Genomic DNA, 11,692 nt, shown 5'->3' with positions numbered 1-11,692 from the left:
AAATTGAAAAAGGCATCAGGACCATACTTCTGAGGCACATGCTTTAACACAGACAGCAACTTTCCAGCATGTGGAGGCTATGAAAATAATTAACAATTCATTAATCATATTTTTCACCATAAAAACATACCTATTTTTAATACAGTTATACTTTAATATACCCAAAAATAACCAAATAATGCTATAAACTAAAAAGCAAATAAAATAACCAAAGAAAGATTATTTTCAACTATCTTAAAGAAATAAGCAACATATTCTATGCCATTTTTTGCTAACTATAAGGTGTTTCAGGTGTTTGGTAAATATGAGCCAATATCATTTGACACTTGAAACTCTTCTCACACTGCAGCAAAAAATGATCTTTTAGAATTACAAAGTAATTCATTGAAACACTTTATAATTTCACAAATAATGCTTACTGTGTTCTACCTTTAAAGACACTTTAAAAACAATAGGAAATTTTAACCTTATCACCACACTAGGGAGTATAATTATCCCATTTCATATAGGAGGAATCTGAGGAATATGTCCAAGGTCACAGAGGTAGTAAGTAGCAAGGATGGGATCAGAACTCAGTCTAACATGGGTCCATACTTTCAACCACTATACGTTCACCTGTAGCTTCTTTCCTGTAGCATCCTATTGCCCTTAAAATAAGACCAAACTCCCTAACATGGCCTACAAGATACTTTAGCTACTTACCTCACAGTCTCATTTGCATCTCAATTTCCCCTTTCCTCTGCACTCCATCCACAATGCCTTCTCTGTCTTCTTCCAGAAACAGCCTGAGCACAAGCTATTCCTTGTGCTTAAAATGTTCTCACTAGGTCTACTTCCCTCCCCTCTTAACTAAACAAATCTTATCCATCCTAAAGAAGCTCATCTTAATGGTCACTTCCTCAGGGTAGTCTTCCCTGACATCTGAGAGTGGATCAAATCTTCCTATCATATTTCATTCTACAATATACCTCTACTACTATGGCATGCATAAAAGTTGTAACATTACATTTATTTGATTAATGCCTCTTTGACCTACAATCTCCTCTAAAGCACTAAGCAACCAACAGCTAAAATGAAAAAGCTTATTTACAAGGAAAAGCAAAGGACAATCAAATACACATTATCATTTTAATCACTTTACAAGCAAATAAGATGAAGTGTAGAACCTTCCTCTTTGTTAAAAGTTCAAAACCATGTCAAACTACAGGTGAAATCACTGGCTTCCCTTCATCTTATCTGGTAACTGCTCTAAGTTATTACTTACTGTCTAAAAGAGTTAAGCAATCTACCTAAACATTAAGTGGAAAGTTTCACTTTAAAGTTAAAGAAATTTTCCATTAACCATACTGTTTATTATAAGAATGTAATAACAATTTAACTAAAATCACATTGATTTTTTAACACAAATATCAAAATGAAATAAAAAATAACCGCTGTCAAAAAAAACACAGTATTTTAGTATTTCCATCTAGAGAAATCATTCCTCAAATTTTCCTTTTCCATAAACCAATCAACAAAAAATACATTAAGATATGCGTTTCTTCCACATACACTGCTGGGAGACTGTAAACTGGTAAAGCCTTTCAAGAAATAATCTAGAAGTCATGTTTCAAGAGTCTTTAAAAATGATGACTATTGATTTATTATTTCCATATGTAAAAATCCCTGCTATTGTAATAATCAGAAGGCGGATAAAGATTTAGATAAAGAGATTTTTACCACACTGATGTTAATACCAAAACTACAGAAATATAATAAATGTCTGAGTAATGGTGTTTTATTAATAGTTCATTATTTTTCCCTGCTTCTCCTATCCTAATCCCATAAGCAACTACATTAACATGTTTAATATTTTTATATGTGTCCCTTCGAAAATGTTGTGATTTACTTATTTAAACAATGTTGAATTAGATATATCATTCTGTTTCTTACTCTCTTCCTGCTCTCTGCAAGATGATTACTCTATGTATTGATTCTGTTACATAATATTATCTACTCTACACTGTAAACACATTTTACCTATCTATACTCCTAAGGATAAACACCCATGTTGACATTTCACTGGCATCAAAAATAATACTTCAGTGAACACCCTCGTGTGTATTTTCTTATAGAACTATGTGGCAATTTATTGGAGCATGAAATGAGCAAATTACTACGCCACTGGATAAGGAGTACAATTTATGTGGCTAAGTAGTGCTAGATTACTCTTGAGGTAGGCTCAACTGGTGTTCATTCTAACCAAGAGCACAGATTTAAAATAAGCCTATTCCTCAAATTATACTGCTATTGTCCAACTTTATAATCCTTGATACTCACAGATGTAAGGTGACATATCAATATTGTAATAATTTGAACATCTCTAATTATTAGTGATTTTTTGTTTATTTGATTGTGAAGTTTCTATCTCTGTAAATTACTATCTGGTAATATCCTTTGCTGCTTTCTTATAATTTTCTATATTCATCAACTACAAAAATGTATTAATTACATATTCAGAATAAATAATTTGAATAATTCAAAACAAAATCAAACCAGTATGCACTTCTTCTTCTAGACATGCTACAGTAACAGGACCTAGACTAACTTACCAATTCACCATAAACAACTACGGTACAAAAGGTTTGAAACAAAAACTGTTTTCAGACAGGGAAGAAGAGGTAGCTCAAGACTGTGGTCCTTGAGAAAGAGAAACTAAATAAACCATGAGATTATCCAAACTTTCTACCCGGAGTCGATTTCCTTATCAGTACATACAGAGGGAAACCAAATAGAACTTGAAGGTCTCAATGAGTTGATGAGGCAAAAACTGAATTATGGGTAGTCTGAGGTGGGTTGAAGATTCAGGGCAGAGTACTACAGAGGAAAGAACTGTGTAGACAAAAAGCTCCAGAAATCTGAAATGACTCTTCGGCTTAATACCGAACTGTTCACTTCTACTTTAAAACTCAACAAGGTGAGGCCAAGATATTAACAGCTATAAGTCAAAGAATTCCCACAGTTAATATAGAGCCAGGAATTATTTAAGATCCTACTACACACTGTGGAGAGATCACAGTCTACACTACCTTTTATTGCATGTATAAGACTTATTAAAAGACCCTAGAAAAGTCAGGTGTGGATAATAAGGCTGAACTAGAGTAATAGTCAATCTAGATCTGACTCAAAAAAAAACTTTAAAACTATCCTAAAAGGATAGTTGACTCATAGTAACTCATCTTTCTGCAAAAACAGTCTAACAATATTAAAAGAAATATAACAAAATCCAGCAGTAAACAAAAAATAATTCACTATGTCTAATATCACTATGTCTAAAATCACTAGCATAAGCAAGAAAACGTGACCTATAAGGGGAAGCAAAGTCAATGAGTAAAAAACTCATCTAGAAAATAACAGATGATAGAATTAGTAGACAAGAACATTAAAGCAGCTATAAAAATATGCTAAATGTTTTCAGATTTAAAAGAAAACAAACATAATGAGGTAAAATGGAAAATATTAAAAAGAACCTAATTTACAGAAATAAATGTGAAATCTGAAATTTTTAATGGATAGAATCAACACACTGCAGAAGGAAACATAAGATACCTTAAAAATATAGCAATAAAGCAATCTAAAATAAAGCAGAAAAAGACTGAAAAAAAGTGAACAGATTTCAGTAACTGTAGAACACTATCAAGAGGGCTACCATACATGTAATTGGAGTCCCACAAGGAGAGGAGAGGGGACAAAAATGGTATTTGAAGAAACAATGAATAAAATATTTCGAAATCTGATGAAAATTACATTATAAACCCACAGATTCAAGGGCTCTAATAAGAATAAACACAAGGTAAACCATATCAAGAAACATAAAATTGCTGAAAATCAGGAATATAATCTTAAAAACAGAGAACTAGAATTTAATACAAACAAGCTAGAGTCTAACCATTTTACCACAATAGTGTATAACTGCGAGCAAATTTAAACATACAGAACTAGGTTAAGGATGAGTTGGCTGAGCAGTTGTTATAGGCAATGATTTGTAAAGGATACTAAAATAAGCCAGCAAATGCAATAAAAACAGAAAATATTTACTACTATTCCTCTAAGGGGTAAGTAACTAAGTGGTAGAAAGAGTTTGATAAGGCAATTGGAATTCAAAATAAGTTGACCATCATTATCACTACCAACCATCACAAAGGACCACAAAATTGCACCTAAGGAGGGTAGATTCAATTACCTGCAGAGCCTCTGTTCACTGAAAACTTAGAATAGTGAAAATATTTTTCAATATTTATTCACCTTTAAGGGCCACAGGTAAACTACACAGATCAACAGAAAGAGAAGCTAGGTGCTGCTACCTAACATTTTTATTTTTTTGTCCTTCCTTACCCTTTTTCTCAAAAAATGCTGAATATATATTGAAGAATAACAGTTTGAAGAAGGATCAAATAATTTGACTGCCTGGAACATCCAGTTATCTCAGTCCATACTTGTGCTATTTCAGTTGGTCTCTTCCTCTCAATTTGACATTCGACACCTCTGTATACTTTCAAATACCAAAGAGTATTTAGGTTTATCTTACCCATTGTCCTTTATCTCCTTGAAGTTTACTGAAGAATAGCTTTAGTTCTCGAACTGTCAAATTATAGCTCGCCAGCACTCCCAACATGTCAACTAAAAGATCTGGAAACAAAGAAAACAATAAAATAATTAAGCTACTTATATTTCTTAAAAGATTAATACATACCATGCTTAATTAAGACTTTAGACACAAAAGTTCCAGGTACATGGTAGATGCTCAAATATTTCTTAAATAAATACTACTAAATAAGAAAAATACAGTCATTAAGGATCAAATTTTATTTCTTCATATCCACTGTACTACAGGAAAAGTCGTACCTGCTATCATATTGTCAACTTTTTCAATTTTCCCAAGCACTTTTTCAACAAGGCCTACTTCAGTGCAGACTTGAAGGTTTCGTATGCTTTTCTTCAGAATGGCTGTAAACATGCTCCAGACTTCTGCTTGGCAAGTGATGTCACATTTTTCTAGGAGATCCACCATACAGATGATACTCTCACCTTCTTGGATGATGAAATTCATTTCCAAATCAAACTGCCCTCCTACCAACTTCCAAAAGAAAAAAAAAATTACAAACATTACTATTTCTTCAATGAAACTAGAGCATGCTCCTTAGCCTTAGATTGGCACTAACTACCCATAGACATTCTCCTCTACCACCTACAACATTAAAAGGGTCTTAAAAAAAAAAAAAAGCACAGCTCTAAAAATCTCAAAGAAATCTTCAAATTAAGATAGCACAAAGTCAAGCAAAACTTAGAATAGTGAAAATATTTTTCAATAAAAACAAATAAAGGATGTCTTACGTAAACTGATATTAATCATACTGCCCTGATATGAATAAAGATCTACCTTAGTTCTATAATTGCTTCTAATTCAATATTTCATTTATGAATTATAAACTCTGAAAACTACTCAAAGCAACCTAATGGTCATTTGATATAACTATATAAGATATGGGCTCACAGCAAAAATAAAAAACTAAACATGGCTCAGAGTGGACACAACACTTGTAGTTTATATTTGTCAAATTCTCGTTTATTATACCTACTCATTCTGATCCCTCTACTTCCTTGTCAATAATCAGGATAACACAAACATAATCACACACCCAAAGTCAATAATCAAGAAAACTTATTTCACTGATATGACCATCGGAAAATCCATCTAGAGTAAGCTGCACTAACCTATCCCCACCTTGCCGTCTCACCCACAGCATGCTCCCATAGACAGATTTATAAATTTTAACAAGTCCCAAATGTTTAAAGGAATTAAAATACTTTTACAATTATCTTTGCAGAGCTAACCTTTAAAATTAGATTTTTTAAAGAGCACCTACACTCTTGACTTTCTGAATACATCTTGGTTTTTCATTATGCATTCCAAAACCCCAAAGGTGGGCAAGAATTAGGAGAAAGTGAACTTTACAAAACGAAATCCAACAGCTCATAAAAGAATGACATAACCAAATAGAGTTTACTCCAGAAAAGCAAGGATGGTTCAAAAGTAGGACATCAACTAAAACTCCTTACAGCCAGCGATCAATATGTGTCCCAGGTTCTGCCAAATATATACACTGGCATGAGAAAGAAAAAATGGAAAAATGAACAACATGAGGCAGTATCTGCTGCAGGAAGACTTCCTGGCAAGCACAGTGGTTAAGGCATTTGGTTCTTCTAAGAACGCTCTGGCAGACATTTTAGTGCACTATTCTTGCATCATCAGTAACAAGCAGCATAAGGAGATGACAGCTGAGTTTCTGCTAAGAGTCCCTGGGTGTGATTGAGCCAATTCTCCTAGCTACACGCTTAGTTCCCTAGTGCATCCCAAAATTCTATAAGCTATATAAAAACTCTAATATAGACTTTTTTGGAGGGAGGTGATATTATTTGCTTGTTTTGTTTTTTATTCTGAAATAATTTCAAAGGTTCAAAAAGTTGTAAAATATAATTCTTGTATACCCTCTGCCCAGCTTCCCCAATGTGAATGAATATATTACATAATCATAGTACAAGAATTAAAACAGGAAATTAACAGTGATAGAATAACATTAACAAATCTACAGATTTTGCTCAAATGCTGCCACTTGTCACACTAATGTCATTTTTCTGATGCAGGATCAGCATCCCCTTAGTCTTCTCCAAACTGAGAGAGTTACACAGGTAGTCTTTGACTTTCATGATTTTGACACAATGAACAGGTATCTGCCAGTATTTTACAGACCATATTCCAATCTGAATGTTTCCTTCATGTTTAAATTTAGGTTATGCATTTTTGGTTTAAAAAAAAAAAAAAAAAAAGCCCCAGAAGTGATGTGTGTCTCTTTCAATGTATCATTTCAGATGGTATCTAATGTCAATATGTCTCACAATTGGTGATGTTAGAGCTTTGATCAACATATTTAAGGTAATGCCAGATTTTTTCCATTTTAAAGTTACTATCTTTCATTTAGAAATTTTTAAGGATCTTGTGGAGGATACTTTGAGACTACAAATATCTTGTTTCTCGTTATACTTTTAAGAATCCATTCATGGATCTTACCTGCAAATGTTATTACTGTGACATTGCTAAATGATGATTTTATATTTTCATCAGACTTTGCACATTTATTAATAGAAAAAGCCTTTTTTAAAATAATAAAATTTATCACACGTGAAAAACCACATCATACTCAAATAGGAAAACTGGAATGATTCTCACAAAAGTAAAAAACAAGAATAAGATGCATTATCATCACTTTCATATTATTCTGGAGATACGGAAGTCACGTTTAGTCAAAAGGCAGCAACCTGTAGAAATATCAGAGTACAAGGATTTAAATTACAATTATTTTCAGATAATACTATATATAACTGGAAAAACAAGGAGCTTCAACTAAAAAATTACTATAAATAAGGAAGTTCTTGGTAATAAAACTAATGACTCAGTTAACAATACGAATCATGCTCAAAAGAATTATAATAGAAGCCAGCCATAAATGGCTACCTTAACTAGAAATTTATTCTGTAGATACATTGAGGTATTGATATTAGATACGAGAACTTCATTTTAGCATTATTAAAGCAGAAAATAGAAGAAACAATCCCCCAAAGAAAACATTATAAGCTAATGGTTAGCAAAGTTGTGCAAAACTACATAATGGAATATGATGCAACCACTGAAAAGAATGAGGTAGCCCCATTTGACATGGAACGATCCCTAGAATACATTGTTTAAGTGAGAAATCAAAGTGAAAAAAAAGTGTGAACAGTAGGCTACAATATGAGCATAAAATGTTTACATATAGATAAATACCTAAGAATGATACACAAGAAACTAAATATTAATTGCCTCTGAACAGGTAACTAAACAATTGGAAAAAATGGCAAAGGAGAGTTTTTAGTATATACACTTTGAGAAATCCTCCACAGAAATCTAAACAGGTGAAAAACCTAGTTGCAACTAACTTAAGAGATCTTACCTTCACCTTAATATTACTCACACCTATTTTGCATTCAGATCTGTTTATTACCATCAGTAACCACCTTTCCTAAACTATAGAATTAATTTCTGAAAGTAATTTCAAAAAAAAAAATAATAATCCCAAATATTTCACCAGCTTTTAAATTGAGATTATACTGTGAAAGCAATATCCAGTCAGGTGTTTTAAATATTTCTCCATTGCTTTAAATATCATAAAATATGCTTTTCAAAGAGAAAAATTGATGGCAGAAATTGGTACATACAAATGTATGGCATATTTGATAAACTATATGTATGCATATCTATTATGCCTAAAAAGCACACACAGGGTCTACAGTATGTCATGTTAACCCTTTCTAATAGTTATTTGAAACTGATCAACCTTCAAAATACAAATTAGTTTCCAATGACAGGGATCATAATCTAAGTCCAGGCACTGGCTAGTTATTATCTGAGCTGTAGTAATGGCTCTGCACTACAAAATGTAATCTTCCCAAATGTCACAGTAAGTTATGAATATCTGAGCAGCCTAATGCACTTTACTAGCCATGAAATGTGAAAATGTAATCTTATTACCTTTTTTATGGTTGTATTTTTTTTTGAATAATGTAGCCTGGAAACTGATGTATAGTCTTTTTCTGCCTTTTAGCATGATTTGGTTTCCTTTGCTATATAGAACATTTTTCAAAACTCTCCATTTCAACATGTTTTAGTCTTGGCCTGAACTTCATAAACAATTTTTATAGCAAACCTTCAGGGTGGCATAGTATGCTTTCTATAGGTTACAGTTTAATGTGCAGGTTTATAGAAATTTTAAAACATTATTCAAAGAATGCAAACACACCTTCACAAATTTTATATTAGAACCTTAATTGGGCATGCTAATTTTCTTTTCAATGATTATATATAAAAAAGTGCTTTAAGTTGAAATTAGTAATTAAACCTAAGTGACTTGTCTTTTCAGAAAACCAAGAAATAGATATAGACCAAAAATAATGTCTTCTTAAAAGATTTATGAAACTGGAAAGACAGTAATACATAGAAAATTCTAATACTTCAACTGAATCTATGTTTTCTCTGGCAACTTGCTAAATTTTTCCTCAAAGATGTGGCAGGAATAAGGTATAACAGAAAAACTGAACAGAATACGATCACAGCTTATGCCTCTGACTAGATATTTTCTATCTCTTGTGACAAATCATTTTCGCCCCCTGGGCTTGCCTATTAATTTGTAAAATGAGCTAAGTAAAGAGTAAGCTTCTTTTCTTTATCTGCATCCTTCGAAAATATACTTACTTTTAAAAAGTACCAATTTCAAGGTACCCAATTTATCCCTATGAATCCATTCCTAAGTGAATGTGATACTATATACGTTTATAGTCACTACAAACTAATTAACAGGGAGAAACTGAGGAAAGATTACAATGCTGTGGCATAGATTATAATGTCTCCCAATTTACATTTTCTTTTTCTTCTGTAACAATAAAGAGTTTCTAATTTGGTACATGGGGCCCAGGCAAAATATCTCACTTCCTAGCTTTCCCTGAAGTTAATATCCATGGGACCAACTTGTGACCAAGAAGGACAGTAATATGTGCATCTTCTGGATATAACTCTTAAAAGGAAGGTAGCATGACTTCTCTCTACAACTTTCCTTCTTCCTCTTATATAAGATACTGAAATAATGGCAAGAGTTAAAGTAGCCATCTTAAAATTTATGTTGTAACTTTTATGTTAAAGATGACAGAGCAGAAAGATCTATGGATCTGGTCAATTACAAAACTGTCTCTGTAGCCCTGGACCATTTAACTGCCCAAGCTTTCATCTGAAGGACAAATACACTTCTACCTTGTTTAAGCCACTGTTATTTGGGGTCTATTATATCAGCTTAAAATCTATATCCTGACTAACATATATGCTAGTGTTATTAGTTGCATTTTCTCAGAAATTGAAAAATATATATAACTATCTCAAGTGATATATCCCCATTCCCAACTCTTATACCAAAGCAGGAGATAAATCACCAAGTGTCTATTTTGACCTACTTTTAAAAGATGACAGTATGTCTTGATAAGCTTAGAAATAGCTCAATCCTGAATTTTACACAGCTGAATTTTAGACTCCACATGTCTTATAATAGCAGAGTTTCAATGTATATAAGTAATAAATAATAATGTACAGAAAAGTAAAAGATCAGATGTTATAATTACTACACAAGCCTTTTAAGATCATCCCTAACATTAAAGAAAATGCAGTAAGACTTTACCTTCATCAGTTATTAGTATAGAATATGTTGGTGGCGACATAATCGATCAGCATGTACTTTACTTTACATCAACTCTTTACTAAGAGTTAGCCAAAATAATACCTTACTCCTGAGTCAACATTAGCTGAAAGAGGTTTTTTAGGCTTGGAAATATGTCATTCAGTGACAAGAGCAATGTATTACAATGTTTAACAGTGCCAAGAAAGTATTCTCTAAATTAGAAAATGAAATGTTCAAAAATTTACTAAAATGTTCAATAAAATTTCAGTAATTAAAAATTTCAATAATTTTACATATATTCTTACACCTCAGAAGTCCTCCTAAGATGGTGATCTTTGGTTTCAGCTTCATATGAATTTTTCCCAATCAGCCGAAAGTCTATTTTTGTATACCTCTAACATACAGATATATTTAGGCATTATGTACGACAGTATTTCTATAGAAAATGACTGAAGAACATGGTTATCATGGAGGAGAGGATTACAAAAGGATTTCACTTTTAAAATTATAAATTTGTGACACATTTCAATTTTTCAAAATAAGTATATGTTTTCTTTGAATCCAAGAGGAAAAAAGTAAGATATTTTAATCTCAATATGTGATGAACTGAATGTAGAAAACTAGACAGGAAAAAATAATGCTGCTTAGTTTGTATATTATTTGCAGAAATCAAATTGTATGCATTCTCATCAAAACTGAGGGAAGGGGAGCTCCTAGGCAATAAGGCTAGGAAATGGAAATTAGGTTACACTATCAAGTATCACCAATGAAAGATAAGTAAAATATCATAGTATCTTTTAGGGTGATATCTTAATTTTAATGATAATAAAATACTGTAATGGGTCACTTCCAAACTGTATTTTGCCCAAGATCTTTAACTATAAATAATTATACTTCGAGGGTTTTCAGAAACACAGTTCCTCTTACAAGGAACCATGATTAAGAGCATGGGTTATAAAGCCAGACTGTCTGAATGTGACTTCTGGTTCTACCAGATATCAAGTATATGGACAAGGGTGGAAAGGTCACCCATCTATAGCTCACATCCTCTTTTATAAAATTAGGGTAATAATGGAGTCCAGCTCCTTAAAGTTGTGAGGATTAAATGAACTAATACATATCTTAATTCATGTATATCCTCTTAGAGGAGGATAGAAGAACTCACTCTTCCTTCCATATACTATGAAAATTCTCACTTCAAAAATTCTAATATCTTCACCCAACAGTCATGGTAAGGCTGTAGTCTGTTTCTTTCTTCCTAGTGAAATAGAAATAGACAAATAAAATTTAAAAAGCATATTCCACTTAAAATATCTCCCTAATATAATGCACTAACTTAACTACTTTAACATCAAGGTAAGCTAAAGATGACAGCTTTCTGTTATGCTTTTATCATT

General features: G+C 32.2%; 1 protein-coding gene across 1 annotated transcript in view; it reads right to left on the bottom strand.

Annotated features, from left to right (window-relative positions):
- The window catches only part of LRBA (LPS responsive beige-like anchor protein), a 558,252-nt gene that overhangs the window by 493,916 nt on the left and 52,644 nt on the right, over positions 1 to 11,692 (bottom strand). The window contains exons 3-5 of the mRNA XM_006906268.3: positions 4,885 to 5,116; positions 4,568 to 4,668; positions 1 to 77 (exon numbers count right to left, since the gene is read on the bottom strand). Of these exons, the coding sequence (XP_006906330.1) occupies positions 1 to 77; positions 4,568 to 4,668; positions 4,885 to 5,116 (410 nt within the window). The remainder of the gene's footprint in view (positions 78 to 4,567; positions 4,669 to 4,884; positions 5,117 to 11,692) is intronic.

The sequence above is a fragment of the Pteropus alecto genome, unplaced genomic scaffold (assembly GCF_000325575.1).
Source record: "Pteropus alecto unplaced genomic scaffold, ASM32557v1 scaffold50, whole genome shotgun sequence".
NCBI classification, from domain to species: domain Eukaryota; kingdom Metazoa; phylum Chordata; class Mammalia; order Chiroptera; family Pteropodidae; genus Pteropus; species Pteropus alecto.
The sequence above is the reverse complement of the archived record's forward strand: the minus strand, read 5'-3'. Positions and strand labels throughout refer to the sequence as shown.